Source organism: Colius striatus, chromosome Z (genome assembly GCF_028858725.1).
Source record: "Colius striatus isolate bColStr4 chromosome Z, bColStr4.1.hap1, whole genome shotgun sequence".
Lineage (NCBI taxonomy): Eukaryota > Metazoa > Chordata > Aves > Coliiformes > Coliidae > Colius > Colius striatus.
The window spans coordinates 58664803-58684503 of NC_084790.1; the positions used below are offsets into that span (position 1 = coordinate 58664803).

The following is a 19701-nucleotide window of genomic DNA, read 5'->3' on the forward strand; positions in this document are numbered from 1 at the left end:
TCAAATAATCTACAGGGAGAAAACCAATTGCATGAAAAATTGGGCTGAATGTGTTGCTCACAGTTCGAGGCAGGGCAGGTTGTTGAAAATGAAACAAAGTGTTATTTTTAAAATTTTTTAGCAAGAGAAAAATATGACCACATTTAAGCATTAAGAGTATGAGAGAAAAAACAGAGAGAGAATGAAACAGTAGCATAACTGTTAAGGTAGTCAGTTACGAACTTCATTTTCCAGTCCTTGATGCAGTCAGACAGAAATGCCAAGACAATTGATGTCCCAGTTAAATGTCCAAGCTTCTTGTCGCTTGCTCCCCCCTTGGTTAAACTCTAAGCAACAGAGCTCCCTGATGAACATCTCATTCAAATATCAAAGTGCACTTTACTGTTCATAAACATTCTGAAATTCGTTATTTCAACATTTCCAGTTATATCCTGCCACTTCCTTTCTTCCCATGTTTCTAAATTAAAAAAAAAAAACCAAACAAACAATATCCCAATATTTTATTTTTCAAATGTTGTGAAAATGTATTTTCTGGCAAATACATGATTTCCAAAGTAGTTCCACCCATTCCCTTGTACTTGGCGCTGGTGAAGCCACATCTCAAATACTGTGTTGAGTTCTGGGCCTCTCACTACAAAAAAGACATCGAGGTGGTGGAGTGTGTCCAGAGATGGGCAATGAAGGCGGTGAAGGGTCTGGAGAATAGTCTTATGAAGAATGGCTGAGGGAGCTGGGGATATTTAGCCTAGAGAAGAGGAGGCTGAGAGAAGATATGATCACTCTCTACGACTACCTGAAAGGGAGTTGTAGTGAGGTGGAGGTCAATCTGTTCTCTCTATTAATGAATTATAGGACATGAGAGAATGGGATCAAGTTGCACCAGGAGAAACTGAGGCTGGACAACAGGAAAAACTTTTTCACTGAGAGGGTTGTTAAGCTTTGGAACGGGCTGCCCAGGGAGGTGATGGAGTCACCATCTCTGGAGGAATTCAAAAGACACATAGATGAAGTACTCAGGGATATGGTTTAGTTTAGTGATGAGTGGCTTGGCAGTGTGAAGTTAGTGGTTGCACTTAAAGGATGATCTTAAAGGTCTTTCCCAACCATATAAATTCTATGATCCCTATAATTCTAACACTGCAAAGGAATCACAAAGGTTATAGCAGTGGGGCATTAGTCTTTGGGAAGCTTTGCTTTAAGACTAATGATCCCAGCATTAAATGCTAAAATAAAATTGTATTTGAAGACCTAATGCATTAAAGGACAACATAAAATGATTTTCTGTTAAATCTCATTATTTCTAAATAGTAGTAGATTGATTTATTTATTTATTTAAAGAAGATAGAAGCTAATATTGGGTTATGATACCTGAAACAAAAAAATCATCAGCAGTTTGAAGAATGACCTCTTTCAAAATCAAAGTTCAAGACATATTTGCCTGATGGTTTACACACAGATTGGCAAACTTCTTATTAAAGTCAGATACGGAAGTATCAACTCAGGCTGTACAGGCTCCATAGAAGCTATCCTCTGGTAGACTTCCATGAAAATTTTTCCATACCTATCTTCAGCTCAATATCCAGCCAACTATTTCACCTTTAGTGAAATGTTAAAGCAATGTTCTCTTTGTTTCTTTTTACTTCAAAGGATGTCAATTAAGATTTACAGTTTTATTTTAAAATTTCACATGATTTTCATCATTAATGCAATTTGCTAATATAGTGAAGTATTGTGGTCTTACTTCAATTTCATGTTCCTTTCCTGCTTATTTAAGCCTGAATGTCATAGAAAGGCTCAGAGTATGTGAACATAACAGAAAGCAGACTCAGAATTTTATGCTTTCTCAGAATCTCTGTAGAATGAAAGTGCTGAGTTTCATGCAGCTAAAATCAACCAGAAAATAAGACTCTGGCTAAATATAATAGTGTACATATTTGTGAGAAAATATGTGGGCTCAATTCCGATATTAATTCAAGGAGGAGGTAGAAATTATTTCCCCCATTTACTTAGGAGAAACAACAACAAAAGAGTTTCTGGAATTTCATTAGTAATGAAAACTGTTAAATTATTTTCTCAGTTACTGTTCTAATTTTGCTACTCTCTCAGCTGTCTTTGATACAGTCGCTATTTTTGGTTTGGTTTGTTTTTCAATTAAAAAATAATTTAAAAAAAATCCATAAATCTTAGCAAGGATAATAAAGGCTTGAAATCCTGATCTAATCTAAATTTTAAAATTCACATTGATCTGAACACGGCAAAGATTATAGTCTGTGTGCTAGCACTTCCATGTATTTCATCATGTTTAGTTTGTCTTTAAATGTAAGGAGGGAAGTAAGGATGGGGGCTAGATTTCAGAACAATAAGACAAAATACTATACTATTCAATGAAACCATGGCATTTCTACATGAACAGTTTGGGTAATAACAGCAATTCTTGAGGATTTAAATTGCGTAGAATCTGAAAAATATTAACCTTTCATAGGAAGAAAATCCAAAAGGTAAAATACAGTTCAGCACCTATTAAAAAAAGTAAAAAAAACCAGTGCTTATTAAATGCAGGAAATAAAGGACAAGCAAGTTCTTGAAAATTAAAGATGTGGAGCCCAGTCATTTCAATCCCTTTCAATATGAAACAAATCACTCACACTGGTCACGAAGACAGCTCCCTCTACACTCAAATTATTCACTTGAAGATAAGCTCCCATCAAACTCTTTAGGGGTTTAACTAATTTACTGCACAGATACGGCACGTCTGTTGTAATAACAGGTAGGATGTATTGGGGTCGACCATTTATCAGAATTAGACTTCTTTTTTCAATTCGCAGTGAATTATGCTGCCTACACTGCTCCTCTTTCTCAAAGCTTCCCATCCCCTTACGGCCCCTAATGTGGCAGGCAAACAAAATTGACAGTCTCATCTTGTCAACAAGGGGTGATTCTCCTGAGAAGCCATTTAACTTTGCAGAGGAAGCAATGTATTAATGTTGCTGTCCCAGGAATGTTAATCATCTTCAAGCTCTCTCTTACTTTGACATGAACGAAATCACCAAATTTGTTTACTAAATGAATCGTAATATGCTAATAAGAGAGCATGACATATATGGTAAAGCCAAACAGATGGTTGTTTACTCCACTTTGCAACTTTATAAATGTTGTAACTCTGAAGATGTTAGCGAGAATTATTGGTTTGTTGGCAGCGGCAAACATGTCTTTTGCATACTTAATCCACAGTTAGAGACTGAAAACAATTCGTCATCACTGTGGAATGCATCAAAAATGTTAATGTCAAGATAGTATTTGAGGAAGCAGGATAGCTAACTGTGTGAGTAAATAGGTTAAATGTGGAACTGATATCTGACAGCAACATTTGCTACCAAATAATTTTTAATGTAAAATCTGACAGGTCCAGGATTCTTGAAAAGTCCAGTAATTTATTACATACCTGTTGAGGTGTTTAGTGAGACGGTCCTTATGGTGTGAACACAATTACTGTTTCAAAACAGCTGTGTGTGCTCAGAAGCATCACGGTCATGTCACACCCTCAATACATTACTATTGTTGTCCATTAAAGATCAAAAGATATTACAAACAAAACGCACAACCACTGGCATACTTGCCAAAGTTACTCAGACACGATCAAAACTGTGTTGCAACACTTCAACCTCTCACTTTACTAGCTGCCTGGAAGCAAAACAGACTCACTACAAAATAGCCAGAACTCTTGTCTAATATCCGGATTGGTTTGAGAAAGTTTAGAATAAAAAGATTTATCTGACGGAATATTTCCTAAGTCAGCTAACTGTAGCAATGTTACATGCCCGAGAGAATCACCATATGTAAAACAAAGTCCTTCAGTGGAAGCCACAGGTGCTCTCCACCACTAAGAGAAAGTCCAACTGCCATAAGCCTTTTTTACAATCTACACATGCTGTACAGGAAAAGTTTATCCCTATGCAGGCGATTCACACAAGGCCTTGCACAGCAATTATGCATTAGGTCTTCATCTCCTGTGTGTTGAAGAATTTTGCTGGTCTGTTTCCCCTTAAAAAGTGCTGAGGTAACAAACATGTAGAATATGTTTCCAAACTGCATGAATTAACATTTCAAACCTAAATATTTTAAATATTACATGATCCAAGTTTTGTAATCAGAAGTTTTTATCCATCATTTTATTTTAGTTACACTGGCTGTGTAAAATGTGATAATTTTACAAGATTTAATTAAAACTTACCATTCAGTTAAGCATCCCAATAATTTTACTGATTTCAAGTTTGTGTAAATGCAAAAAAAGGGAAAGCTCAGTCAGAACAGCCAGCTTCCTCCAATTTTGCTTTGAAACCAATTCTTTCCTCCCAGATATTGATGCACAGAAACACACAATCTCATGATTTTCTTAGAAGGTTCATAGACTCTTTATTGATCGCATGATAAGTTCAAATCCATAATAGACTCTCAGATCCAGGAATAGCTTTGTATGATTTCATGTTCCACAGCATCTATATAAACCATTTCTTTTGGTTGCAATGCAATTGTAATTCTCATTCCCACTGCTTTGTTTGTATAAAAATGGTTTTTGTTTATGTAATACCAGAGGAACTATAAACCCGAATATAATGGGGCATTTCAACAGGGTTCCTCTATTAGTAATTTTACATTACTAAATAAGTACCCATTTCAGGTCAACTGATAGCTGATTATCTGATAACCTCTCTTCACTGACACCCCAACTACTCAGTAATTATAACCCTCCGAGATTCTCCCATACATACTATTGTCAGTGGTTATTAAATTCTCAACTTTTTACCCATCCACGAGAGACTGTGCAAAGATATCTAAGGGAAGTATGAGTTCAGCTTGCTGTCCAAGGATTATTTTGGAAGAAACATTAGCAGCCGTCCCAGCCTGGCGGTTATATCTCGTTTGAAACATCTACTCATTCCTGACCAACAAAGAAAATTTCAATAAAGTACTTTTACTGGTTTAACAGCAGTAGAGCTCCTGGGATTGTCAAAGTACTCAGTCTTTTCCAAGGAGAGAAGGAATCAGCAGCTCAAATATAATTAACCTTCCATTCTCAATGCAAACTGCCACGCACAGGAGCTCTGCAGTCTATTAGTGAAGTTATAACGGCCAACAGGCAGAGGCAAAATTGGTCAAAAAGTTGGCTGCTGCTGTCATATTTTTAGAATTATGATTAATGACACTAATAATGTGGATGATTACTGATATGTGTATCTCCTGCAGTTTATCATATTGCACTGGCTGCCTACGTCCACAATAAACATGATGCTATCATTTACCTCTTTATTGAAGGCAATCCTTCTCTTGAAGGAGCACATTCTAATTACTTTGTAATGTTTTATGTCTTAAACATTTTGCAGCTCTGGACCTTGCCAACTGCTTCGTGTCTACCATTGATTAATTACAGAATGTTTAATCAAAATTTAGAACCTAATGCAGTCATTTATGAGTGTGCTGCAGTGCCAAGATAGTTAGGCTGCCGTCCCAAGCTTGGAGAGTGGTGGATTCAAAATTAAATCCCAGAAATGTGGAAGATGCCAAAGATTTTACCTTGAATGATGCGAGTTTAAAATCTTACTTCAGTTGATGAATGACAGGCATTCACCCAAAATGAGAGGTCTTTGTTGTGCATGTATGTGTGCTTGTGTGCCTCTAACATTTTTCCTCTTCTTTAAATGTATTCTTTTCTCCCTTTATGCTATTGTTGCTGCAGATACTCCTCAGCTTCTTTACAAGCCTTCCCTGCTGCTAGAGCTCTTGCAAACACCAGCCAAGACAGTGTAGTTTTGAAGTGGTTAAACAAGTGAAAAATAATTTGCAGGGACAAATACATAAGTTTTTTTTTAATGTGAATTTTTATGGTACTGTCATACAACCATTCACCGTTGAAGTTAAGTGTTTTTTTAATACCATTACTGAACTGCTGAAATGGATGCTAATATAGCTTGGAGTGCTAATGTCAAATCCTGGTAATAAAAAAGACAGACTGCTGAATGAAATAATTTCAAGTAAAAAATAGAACAAAAGTGCTCTCACTCTCGCTCTCCACTTTTATTGAATTGGGACTGACTGAGCCAATTGCTTTAGAAGTCTGTAAAACACAATTACTAGTGAGTTGACTGACCCAGCAATGCCCCTTCTGTGACAGAACAGACTAAAAAGGCTGCAGAATTAGTGCTACTCCCCTATCTGGCTATCAGACCTAAGATATGTCCAGCACAAGATCTGTTAGCTTTCCTGCCAGGGCCTTCCCCCTCTGCTCCTAAAATCTCAATTCTCAATCTTCCATAATATATCATCTGCCTGTATCTTCTTCTTGAAAAAAAGGGCTCATTTACCTTTTCTGAGTGGGAATCCAAGTTTTCTCTCTATCCATTGTGTTTTTAGATCTTTATCTACCACAGACACACACACATATATACATGTTTGAGCTATTTCTATTTCCACATCTTGTGTGATAAAAACACAAAAGTACAATGTAAGATTTATGGGCAGCAAAATTAACTATGTCCAGTCTGTATTTTCAATTGTAAGTGGCTGAAGTGCAATTGCTTTTTTATTTTGGTACAGCAAAGAAAAGAAGACAGGAGGAGAGAGAGAGAGAGAGGAAGAGAGAGAAAGGGAAAAAATGTATTGAACTGGAAGCGGAGAACACTTTTCCCTGGTTAATAAAATAAGCAATAAAGTTTGTAAAGTGCTAGAATCAAAATCAGTAACACTGGAAACAACAACTTATGAAACTTATAATTTACAGCTTATGTTTCAGACTCATATAGTTTGACATGGACATACAGTTAGGGCTTTTAATTTCCCCTTTCTCTTCCAAAAAAGACACAAAACCAAAGTGACAGCAAAAAAATATCGTCTTATTGCAATCCCACCTCTTCTTTCTTTCCTCTTGCTCTCGCCCATACAAAATGAACTACTTTTCATTTATACACAATGCCAACAAAGTCCTGCAACTTTTTCTTTTATATGACAGTGTACATTTTTGGCAAATCTAAAGCTCTTTCATTTCTCTTCCAGGTCCATTTACATGAAGCTTGCAGGTGCCTTATGGCAAAAATGTTAAATTATTTCTTAGACAGATCTTCTTAAGTAATGCTTTTTTTAGGGCAAGCTTAAATGCTAAATGAGCTCTTAATTAAAAAAAAAAATCAAAAAACAACAAAAGAAAAACTTGCTTAGCAGAAGGCAAACTGCTAACTTTAAAAGATGTTGCTGGGAAGTAGGAAACACTGCTGAAAGCCTCAGATTTTCTTTAGAATTGGTGATCTCAAAACTTTTGACAAGAAATACCCTGTATTTGCCTTTAAAAGGCCAACATGTGAAAAGCCATAAGTGGTTTTGCACCTAAGAAATTCCTGTGTTACCTCAGGCCTTGACAGACCATCCGATGTAACTCTAATGCCATTGGGAATGTTTCATGTGTACCTGCTGGATGTGAATGAACGGTTTCTATGGTACCTACAGTATAATGGCATAAATACTGGTACATGATGTGTGACACAGTTGGTTATTTTTCCTGAAGAGGCAAAGGACAGAAGACTGTTAGTGATGTTGGTCAGGATTCAGGAGTACTGAAAAGCTGTGTACAGTGTCTTGCAGTGCACTTGCAGTACTTATACAGTACGTAGTATCTCCTTGACACAGACAAGTATTTAACTCTCCTTGATAACTCTACATCTCTTCCTTCAGGACTGCCATTAGATAGATAGTCAGCAGTCTGGTTACCTTTCCTCTTTACTGTTTCTCACTGCACAGTATATTCCTGCAATTATAGGCTCTACTATTACTCCCTGTTGCTAACCACTAGCAACTTGTATAACCATGAAAATACATCCCAGATTTAGAGAGGTTCAGTGTGGGGCTTTCTTTTCTTTAAGACCCATAAATGCCAAACATTTTTGAGTAGCAACTTTTCAGCAAGACATATTCTAGGGCAAAACACTCCTGGTCTCACTGGCTTGTTGCAAACCTGTTCTCAGGTCAATGCCTCAGACATTAGTGACTACAGCAAAAGGCTCCCTGTAACTTTTAACCAGTCTATCTGGGTCCACTAGCCAAGACCTACCTTGTCAAAAAGCAATGTAATAGGAATCTGAATGAGCTGTGTTTTACTATACTTATCATCTGCTACGTAATTGTACTTTGAAAACCACCCTGTGACCTCACAACTCCTAGGAATGACTGCATCTCTGGGATGAGGCCAACTGTGGACAGTATCTCCCTCTGTCTAAATATACTGACAGGACTGGCACACTATCCTCCAAAATAGTGATGTAGCTCTTTGGAGTAATCTACACCTGGTAATTTTTTCCCTTCTGGTTTTGTTGTTGTTGTTGTTGTTTGTTTGATTTGATTTTTTCCTAGGTAATTTCTAGGACTTGCCTCACCAATTTTTTTACTTTCATGTACACTTAACTTTAATTCAGATGTGCCCTAGCACAGCCATTCAGTTCATGTTCTAATGAATGAAATGGCTCAAATCTAGGGGGAGGAGCAGCAGCATCATCAAAAGGAGGAGAAAATGACCTCATCTACAAGTAATCTTTGGTTAGGCTATAAGGTCTGATTTGAAGTTTGCCTCTTCAAGCATCAGTTTCTCTTTTCAGAAAGACAAGCACAGCAAACGGAAGGAATGTATCATGTAAGTATGCATGATGACACTTACCTGCCTACTTAGTGTCTCTCCTTTATGGAGAGCTGTAACTCTAAAGGTCAGTAACCACAGTGCTATTTCTGCCATAGATGTGTCGCCCTCCTCCTTTCATTATTTCTCCTCAGACTGCTGCACCTAAGAGTACTGCTTCTCTCAGACTGCAGTGCCTTGTTCCATTTTCAAGCATCCAGGCTTCTGGGAGTACTGCCCTGGTGCTATCTTGTATCTGAAAAGTACAGCTTCCTCCACTGAGGCAGAAATCCTACAGTCTTCTGCTATTAAGTTTAAAAGAACAGCTAGAGCCTTTCTCTGCAGGAACTAACATAGGTAAAAGTTTTGTTTACTCCATTTCCAAAACACTTTTGGGATAGCTTTACATTTACTCGGGTAAGCAGAAAATACTCCATTTTCTCCCACTCTCTGGAGAAGAGTTTTGGTTCCTCCAGGTGTTTCCTAGGAATCTGGGGGTGATGAAGAGATATTTTTCACCATATTTTCCACCTTTTTCACCAAATATGAAACACATAGAACCTGAACAGGAAACTTGGACAAAACATATTATGCTATTTGTCACAACACATACCAGGGGGAAATATCGCTCAATGCATGTTTTACTTCTGGATAGTAAGTTCAGTGCTTTGCTTCTGCTTACCACCTATCTTAATCTTCATTTAGAAGTTTATTTAAATTAATTTTTCAGGTCATTGAAAAGTTCTTAACTCACTTCACACAAAGTTCACACAGAATAAAGACTTCTTTCAGGGCACAAGAAACCATAATCTCACTGTCCAAGTAAAACCACTTGCATACCAAACGAGAACAAGATAATGAAGACACCTGATCGTTTTAAAACACAACCACCATCTCCAACTCAAATCCAAAACAAATGGATATTTGTAGTTGGAAAGGCCCTTCGTCCACACCAGAGCTGATCCTGCAACCTTTTATTCACTGAAGTAGCATCTAATTAATTTCTTTTCCTTAATTTCCTGTTTTGTTATGTTGGGGTTTTTAAATATCTTATTAATACATCAGTTCTATGCATTGTAGTTTTAATTCTGCTTCTCTTGCTCCCGTTGGTGAGCATACAATATGACATGCAGCCTGTGTTCAACACAACTACTCATGGAAGAGGTTAGCTCTGTGTTATGGGTGATACAGAATGGTTTTTTATGATCTAGATTCTCTTGGGTAAGGAACAGTTACGTGAACATTAGCAATGACACACATCTTAGTGAATCTGCAAGATAAAACATAATGGTCCATACAATTATATTGGATATGCAGCTAGTCTCTTCTGTTCTGTGTCCAGAAAGAGCAGTATAGTTGTAAATATGTTTATACTTCTACGAATGTTTAAAATAGCCCTTTTGCCTCTTGACAAAGGGGTTATCAAACACTTAATGTCATAAAATCTGATTTCTTTGTTCTTACTGGGGAAAATTCAAGCTGCATATGACAGCTAATTATACTAGGGGGGAATATAGTAATAATTATCTGGACTGGTGTGAATTTCTTATTTCTTGGAGCTATCTGTTACTAGAATTGAGTGCCTTTATAGAAAATAAAAAGTTATCTAAAGAAGACTCCAAGCATAGTAAGATGATTAAAAGATGGGTGCTACTGTTTCAACGAGGTGATAACAGGAGGCAGGTAGCTGCTTTTTCACATCTTCACCTCCTTTGATAATGTATGCAGTGGCTCATCATAGGTAACTCATGTTAACTTATTCAAGCACACTTGTACAGGGCTGGAATTCAGGTAACTAGACAAAAAGTATGTCTCTGCTTTTTCAGTACAGCTACCCAGAGGCCTATATCCACACAAATTTAGTTCTGGAGACATCAGCAAGTTTTAATAAACCACCTACAGATGTCTTGCTCCATACAAATCAAGGAGTTTACATGTTTAAATCTGGACTGATTTAACTAGTAATCAAGTGGCATGATCACATTTGGCACCAATAGACGCCTCATATTTATTTATAAGTCACCCTGAGCAGATATTATTTTGTTTTTAAATTTATTCATAGGGCTCAATCACCTTTCCTGTGGAACACACACAGACACACACAAATTCACTTTCTGAGAAAATCTGAAGACAAATCTGAGCAATTAGTAGTCTTACTTTAGTAGCAGAAAGAAGTGAAATGTTCTTGCTTTATTCCTCCGAATAAGTACACTGAGAACTAATCTTGCATACATTAAGCGAAGGAAGGTGGTAACACAGTTACAAACACCATGTCCTAGCTTAAGAAACACAGATTTTAATACAGACAGTATTGAGGTGAAAGGGGATTTAGCATGCTCTAAGGCTCACAGAGAAGATGGTTGTGTTTCTCCTTAAGATCTGAAGGTAGCTTCTTAACCACACTTACTGAAGGCAGAATATTCATTTACCTCCAGTTTCATCAGTGGTTTTGATCACAGAATTCTTGGCTCTTAAAGGTGAGAGACAGAAATGAAGCCAACTACTCTAAACTTCACCTCTGCATGTGCTTGCCCAGCACACTCTTAGATGAAACTTAGCATTTCTTTCCTCTTCGGACCAGAAATAACTATTTATTTGTCCCACCCATATGTGTCATCCACAGCTCAGGACCATTCTCTGAGCAGTTGTACCTCAGTGCTGGCTTCAAGGACCAACTACATTTATCTCTCTAGAAGGCAAACTCAGTATCTGCTGGTGTGGGACTCATAGATGAGTCTGGGAAGGAGATCTCAGGGGAATCTAACCACTGAGGCCATGGGCCCTTTCTCATCCCAGGACAGACTTCCTCTGAGTCCAGGGAGAATTCACTGTTAAATGGACAATTCTTTCCATTCAAGAGCAAGTTCTCACAGGAACTTACCTTCTTCCCTTCTCTTTCTTTTCCATCTAAAAGATTATTTGGAAAAGATGTCTTTCTGTTCAAAAGGAGGCTGATGACATTTCCTCTGACCACTGACATAATCTTTAATATGGCCTCTTTTCCTATTTATTCTCCATTGCTTTCTTGTAACTAGATGTAGCCTGAACATCTATATAAGAAACGACATCTGAAGTAAATGCAGAAACAGAAATGAAGGAACAGCTAATTCAGGGTGTAGCTGGTGAAAAATTGAAGAAAAAATGTTTTCCTAAATATATAACTTCCAGCAAATGAAAGAAAGATTTCTCTGGGGAAAAGATCAAAGATATAGGTATGTATAAGGTTGATTTGATGAGTAATGTTATTTTTAGCTCAGAGGTGATGAAATAAGGCCCTTTTAAAAACATCTAGGTTCAGTGGACCTTGACTATTCAAAAGCAAAGCAGACTAATTTTTAGAAGGGAAAACAGAATTACTGGGTTATTGTTTGTAAGGATTGGGTCTCTGTATTGCTTTTCCCTGCCCCATGTTCAGAAAATTCATGTGAGGAGAGATTCCTGAATTTTCTGGTTATATTGACCCTAATTTATGAGAAAGTGCAGTATTTAGTCAAAGATTTCAGAAGATATTCCAACCTTTCTGGCAGAAAGATATTTATACAGGAGTTGACCCTGGTGCAAATGATGCAGGAATGGTGAAGCGGGATTCAGTCAACCATTAACACAAATTGCTGTGACATGGATAAAAGCCCCTCCTTCAGTCAAAGCAGTGATGCAACTTGATCTGCTGTCTCTGGTAACCACCAATTTGTATCACAAAGCCACCCTTCCAAAGCCCATTTTACACCAGCTGCATCCACTATCAACAATTTTGAGATTTGTGTATGTACAGGACAGGGGGAATATATTCAAACCTTTGGTTAAGTAGAATTGCATTGGAAAACGACTTAAGCTGAATCATACACCTCTAAAAGAAACAAAGAGGATCGATGTTATCTATCTACACGTGAGCTTGTGTTTTCTTTTAGAAAATAACTAGACTTAGGGGTATAGACCTCTAACTAGTTATAATAAGGTTAATTTTATTATTTCTATTTCTATTATTATTTCTAGTAATATCATTAATAAAATGACTAAAAATAAAGATACAACTTTCACCAGACTCTATAATCTATGGGATAGTTGAATTCTTATTTCATTATTAAGATAATATGGGGGAAAAGTATTTACTTTTCAAAGCAAAGAAACTCCAAGCCTCTCCAGGTTGTCAAAAATTGTGTGACTCACAACACAAGCAAATCTCATGGACTTTTTTGTAATATGTCCAAAATTAAACACCAATACATGACAAATATTAACCAGAAATTATTGTGTGCATTAAGTAGCTATTTCTTATTTCTTGTACAGCAATTAATAGCAAAATGCTTCTGAGCTTTAAAGTGAAATTGATTTAAGTGGCTGGAAAAAGTTCTCACTTTGCAATGCTATTAATTTAGTTATCCAGTTATCTTTGAGGTGCTCTGAAGAGCCAGTAAATGTATACTCAGGTAATGACTCACTCGAAGGTAAATTTATATATTCAAAAGGAATATTATTAAAAAAAAAAAAAAAAAGAAACCAAAAAGAATGGCAAAATCTTTAAGACAATTAAATAGTTTGGAGGGGAAAAAAAAAAGAAAGGAAGATGTATTCATTTAGTTTTTACTTTCTAACTTCCTTTTTTAAAAGAACTAATCTTTTTTTTAGGAAGTATTAGAAAATAGTGCTTAAAATGTTTACTTAAATCTTTGATCCACTTTTATCTTTTACCTAGTGTGCCTATGATTTAAATTCTGCACATCCTCAGACATTGAATTTCTGGATAAGAATGGATAGCCCAGGGAAGTTTTGAAAATTTTTCTTCCTCAAGTATCTGAAAGAATTATCAAGAGCCTTTTAGAGTATTACTCAGTTCATTCGAATCATTTCCAGACAACTTTTGCAAAGCAGGGGTTCTAATGAACTTACAAAAACATCAAGCCTGAATGGGGACACAACTCTGCCTCACCTTTCAATTTTTTTAAGTGTGGAACTACTCTTAAATCTTTACAATTAAAGGACATGATAAGCCTGTACATTTATTTTGCCCAAGTTCAACACACAACTGAAACATTTTCTGAAAATTACTAGTGGAATTATATAAAAAGATGGTCTTATGCCTTACACAACTCAATATGATATAGAAATAATAATTTTATCTCTAAAGATGGAGATTGCATGGGGATGGAGACTTAAGTTCCCAGATCAGCTTTTTATTTTATGGCTTGCTTTCAACAAAATTAATAGGAGTGTCCTACACAGTTCACAAAATTTTTGTAAAATGTGCCCTTTTTTAATGTTCTTGTCTCTGAAATATTTTTATGTCATCACAGCCACCTTTTTCTTAGCACATATACATCTTTACTATACTAACTTTATTATTAGCATGATCTATCAATGGATTCACGATGAAATTTAACGCATTGCATAAAGTTCTAAATCCTAAAGCTAGTCACTTCTTGAATGAAAACCTGTTTTGCATCATACATGACTGAGTTTTCATAATTCATTGGAGGAAACAGACTAATCACACCAAATTCTTGACTAACAAATCCTTTGCAATTTCAGGAAATGAAAGAAGTTGCATATAACTAAACTCAGCATAGATATGTCACCGATCGACATGCTCTGTTTTCAAACTCAAGTCTCATAAATATATCAGGCTATGCCAAGAAGGGAGTCTTAATTTAATTTTACCTACTTCACATCCAGTGGTTTTATCCTACTGAATTGCAAACTTTCTAGATTGTTCTTCTTATCCATTTTGAACTTGTATTCTTATGTGTATTCCTGTTTTTCTGTTTAGTGGATTTCATAAATAGTAACAGAAGATACGAGATGATTGGGGACTGGGCTTGATCAAAACATTGAATTGTAGCTCCTGAATAACCTCCAAACTAACTTGCTTTCATTTTATATGACCTGATACTTTAAAATAATGTCATTTTCAATGAAGAAAAAAACCTAAAGAAGGAGCTATGTGTGAAACGTTTAGCTAGGTTTAATTTCCTTCCTGTGTCTGCTAAATTTTTACAACATAATGAAAAAATATGAAACACAGAATGAGAGATGACTCAATCTCAGCATCACTCCATGAACCAGAGATTTTGTTATGTGACAATATGATCATCATCATATGCGAGAGCTTTTATCCATGAGCATGAAATAACTGTGCTATCCTACTATCTTGACAAATACCATTTATATTACATTTTCTCAGGAATCAAAAAGAATAGTGTATTAAGAAAAACACAACCACCTAAGAGTTTAAGGACCAGCTGCTTCTGTTTAAGCCCAAATCTTTTGGTATTGATGCAGCATAGTTAGGGCATGATGTCATCTATAAAGCCAGCAGAACATACCCTGGTTGATGTTAAAAATATGTAGATGTCTAGCCTCTCCTTTCTGAGTGTGCATAATTTCATCAGAGGGGAAGAGAGTTGCTCACAATGCAAAAAGAAGATAAAGCAGGCTAAATTACTATAGTGGACAGAGAGGCGTCTAAGTTCTACTAAAGAATAACAACTATTTTCTTGATATTTATTTACTTTATCTTGCTACAACAGAACAGCTAGTTTTAAAAATTGAAGAGAAGAAAAAATAGTATTCTAAGACTCCTTGTTTTGCTTTCATATATGGGGATGGAAATCATTCTTTCCTTTCAGTCCTATTCTCTATCTCCCTCACTTCAACCAACTGTCCATCAACCCCTTCTCCTCCTTCCTAGCTCTATGGTTTGATATGCATGCATGCATGCAGATATTTGTGTTGGATATAATTTACTATATATTTAATAGAAGCTTTTCTTGGTTTAAAGTTCTAGGGAGAAGAAAATAAATGTAATAACTGCTGCAGCTTATAAACAGAAGTACAATGCACATGTTCACAGGCACACAGAAAGAATAATGACATTTATTATCTAGCCAGTCACTTAAGAGGATGGCATATATTTGCTATTCTGAATGCCAAGCTACAACGAAAATCTTATGTGATAAAACTCAATGTCATGGGAACATAATTGTCACTTGTCATTACTGTGCATCTCTTTATTTCTTCATATACCCTAAACTGCCTATTCTTACATAATTCAACATATTCAATAATGTAGAAAATCAATTAATATTTACTGACCTGTCTCTGCTTCTCCGTGATGGGAACGCAGCGTTACAGCCAGCCACTGTGCAGACATGCATCTCTTTTAAATGAACATTTCTGTAGTGAAGCTTCACACTGTAAGAACTCTTGAAACTTTTTTTGCACACATAGCAGATCTTAGGGTCTGGGCTGGAGCACATTTCACCTTCTGGGGAGAACTTCTGAGGGCTGCTGTAGTTGAATGTAGAAGCAAAACTTTCATGAAGGGCAGCCATACTGGCACTGCCTCCATTGTACAGTCCATATTGGCTCATGTAGAACATATCATATGTAGGGTCTGTATACTCTTCCTTCACCTTAATGACATCCTGGTTGGAAGAGTCATTGTGGTTTTCATCTGGTCTGTCACTGTGCATCATAGATTTTTCACCAGGCTCATGGAGGCGATCATCACCTTCCATGGATTCCTCACACAGTTTGGGCTCTGATGACTCTGACTCATTTTCATAGTCTCTCTCATGCTCCTGGTCTTCTGATGTCATGCTGTCTGCCCTTCTTATCTCTGGTCTGGAAATGCATCTGCTTCTGTCACTCTTGGAAAAGTCTTTCACAGACAGGCCTGGGCTCATTTCCTCCTGAGAATGGCAGTGATTGTCATGACCAATGTCATTCACCATCGTGCTGTTGTCATTCACCTCTTCATCTTCATCATCAAACTCATCGGCAGTATCTATAACTTCCTTTTCAATTTTAACTGGCATACTTGACTTCCTTGGCTTCTTCTTGGGGGCAAGGTCAGCATTAGGCTCTGGGGTGGGCATCAGCACTGAAGGTACTGATGACTCTGAAGGAGGTGGGGGATGCTGCTCCATGCCACTCACTGCTGGTATTATTGGACTGGTAGGGAGTGAGGTTGGAGGACTGACCATCTCTCCAGGAGTAAGTAAATTTCTGTAAAAAGGAGGAACAGGTTGGACAGTCTTTAAAGCTGGGAACACCAGCTGACTGGGAAGAGGGTTCTGTAGTACAGGATCTAGAGGTGGGGTAGTAAACCCCATAGGAGGACGCCCAGGGCTTGTTAAAGTTAGGTTGGATTTCGTACTTGCTATAACTGGAGTGGCGGCACCTGATGTAGCCCGAATTAGATCTTTGTCACGGTTATTCCTTAGCATAGGCATGTGGAGGCGGGGATTGGGATTAGCACTATGGCGATTGCGACTTCTGAGGGAGCTGAAGACCATGTTACAGCCCTCAATAGTGCACCGGTGCTTGATTTTCAGGTGAACAGCATTGTAGTGGATTTTAAGAGTACCTTTGTCATAGAAAGTTTTGCCACATGCATTGCAAAATACTCTTCCTTTCCTGGACGCTGACCCCATTCTCCTCATTCTGTGAATGCGGAATGAGCTTTTTGTGTGTTCTGTTTTCGATAAATCATTGACAGGAGTAGGTGTCTGAACAGGAGAGACACAGGCTGGCTCAGTTTTGGGCTCAACATTTGTGATGCTGGTCAAAGCATTCCTGCTGGATGTTTGCTCATTCTTGAAAGGTGTAGGGGAAACTTCAGACTCACTGCTCTCATTATACTCATTTTGGGTTGTAAGGCTTGGTTCACGGAGCCTCATTGCCGGCTGTTCCAGTAGGAGGCCGTTTGGAGGCAGCCCCAGCAGTGGAGCAGAGACTGGATTTATGTACTGGAATGGAAGCAGGAATGCAAGGCTATTCGGAATGTTTTCAAAATGATGAATGCTGGAAGGGTTGCTGTTCTCCAGGTGAGCAAGAAGGCTTGGGCTCCTGGTGCGATTATTGCTTTCAATAAAAGTCCTTATATCTGAATCTGTCTTTGAAGATGGCACAGCCACAGCCTGCCCTTCTTTTTCTTGAATTGCCATCAGCTCTACAATGGATTTGGTTTCCCCAAATCTCAGGAACTGCTGAAGAGTAATGATCTCTTCTTCCCTGGACATGATGGCCCACCGGTCCAGCACCTTGCCTGCAGCATCCTAGAGGCCATATCAAAGAAAGAGAGACAAAGAAAAAACTTATTGATTCAGCATAATTATTGAACTCAATAGAAGGTGCTCTGCTGCTTGAACATGAAACACTAAGCACAAAAACCAACATGCAAACAGTGTTCCTAGAACTTGACCAAAGAAATGCAAACTTTCCAGCCATGCAAATATGGTGATTAGAGTCACAGTCAGAGAAATGAAGCACACAAAATATAGAGCATGGAGCATTGTGATCTAAAATGCATTCAATACTTTTATTTTTAAAACAATAATCTATGTACAATGTTACTGTACAGCCTACACTGGTGAAAAAAATTATCTGTTCCTGTGCACTCCATTGAAATATATTGAAAATTGTACCTTGATTGCTATTAAATGGTGACATCATAAGACCTAAAGAAATGCACTTGACGGATTTGCTTCTTACACATATGCAGACACGTGGCTGAAGTCACTCACGGGCCATCTCACAAGAAATTTTGATGCAAGACAAGAAGTCTTTAAAATAGCACATAACAATTGTACTTTACTCTTGTCTTTTTTGGTTTGGGTGGGATTTTTTTTGGTTTGTTTTTTTTCCACGATCACAGTAATACTGTAAAACACGTTCATTACAAACTTGCATCTAAAAGGTCAAAATTGGGGCTCTGGTTTTAAGCATAAACTAGACTAGTACTGGCAATTGATTGTACGCTTGCAATCTTGGTATGATTTAGACTTAAGAGTACTTTTTTGCAGCCTCGTTATAAATGACAAAAATATGTAAAAAGTAAGCATCTGATGATGTAGATAGCATAAATGTGTAAAAATGTTGTCTCTTAACATTGCTTTCTGATAGCAAGGGAAAAATCCAGAGAGAATACACATCAGTAATCACTAGACTTTCTGTTGTTAAATATACATTAAAAAGCATTTCACACTTTCATTTTTGCCAGTAAGCATGAGATTTGCCTGAAGGTAGGACTTAAAAATTCTGCAGTGTAATGTCAAGCAATCCATTCCAGCATGTATTGATAAAAACATATTAAAATACTTATATAATGAATATATCATTTTATTGCCATCTTTTCTTTTGGGCAAATGTTGGAGATAACATCAGCATGGCAACTATAACCAATATGTACTGTGACAGGCCGTCAAACCAGAATTATTCCAATACTTCCTCATACATTAAACAGTTTGAAAGCCTTGCAAGATACTTCACCATACTGTCTCTGATCTTTCTAAATCTTGACTCTCTGCTTCAGAACCTTATCTGAACACTTTGGACTACACACTGTTGTGAAAACCACTAGTTCTTGCTTGATTATGAAGCATGAAATACCTTTTTCTACCCTCACCCCTGCCCTCTCCCAGGTCCCATTTATTTATTTATTTTCATTTGTCCTCAGAAAACTGATTCTTCTTTATCCTCAGATTTCTTATAGTAGTGGAAAATTCAATTTTCCCCATATAGTAAAGCACATATTTATTTGAGTACAGCTGGTTTTATTATTTCAGTTCTGATCTGTGACGCCTCTCTGGATACAGAGTTAATGACAAAGGCCAATGCCATGTATGTTTCAGTACCTTGGACACAACTTTTAAGCTGTTAGTTTAAACTATTTTAAACTCCCACAAGACCACTCACAATCCAATTTTATAAGTCTATGAAACCCTGAACATCAATTAATTATGGAAAATCGTATCCACCCGGCCCAGATGGAACGTTTCAGAAACAATGTTTATCCAGAAAATGTTCTGCATACATCTACGCAGTGATGAAACAAACACCATGATGCTGATATGGGTCCTGGTTTGCAGGATTACTCAGGAAATGTCCACACCTTTAAGTACTGTGAACATTTCCAATTTCTATGCCTTCCCACTTCAATCTGTCCAATGAAGATGTATTTTATTGGCAGGCATTGCTACCAAGTAGAAATTATGGAGAATATTAAAAAAACCCCACCCAATAACAAAACAAAGTGAAATAAAACAAAA

At 37.1% G+C, this 19701-nt stretch overlaps 1 protein-coding gene across 1 annotated transcript in view; it reads right to left on the reverse strand.

Annotated features, from left to right (window-relative positions):
* Positions 1-19701, reverse strand: part of BNC2 (basonuclin zinc finger protein 2) — a 319723-nt gene that overhangs the window by 6975 nt on the left and 293047 nt on the right. The window contains exon 5 of the mRNA XM_062018638.1: positions 15743-17709. Within this exon, the coding sequence (XP_061874622.1) occupies positions 15743-17709 (1967 nt within the window). The remainder of the gene's footprint in view (positions 1-15742; positions 17710-19701) is intronic.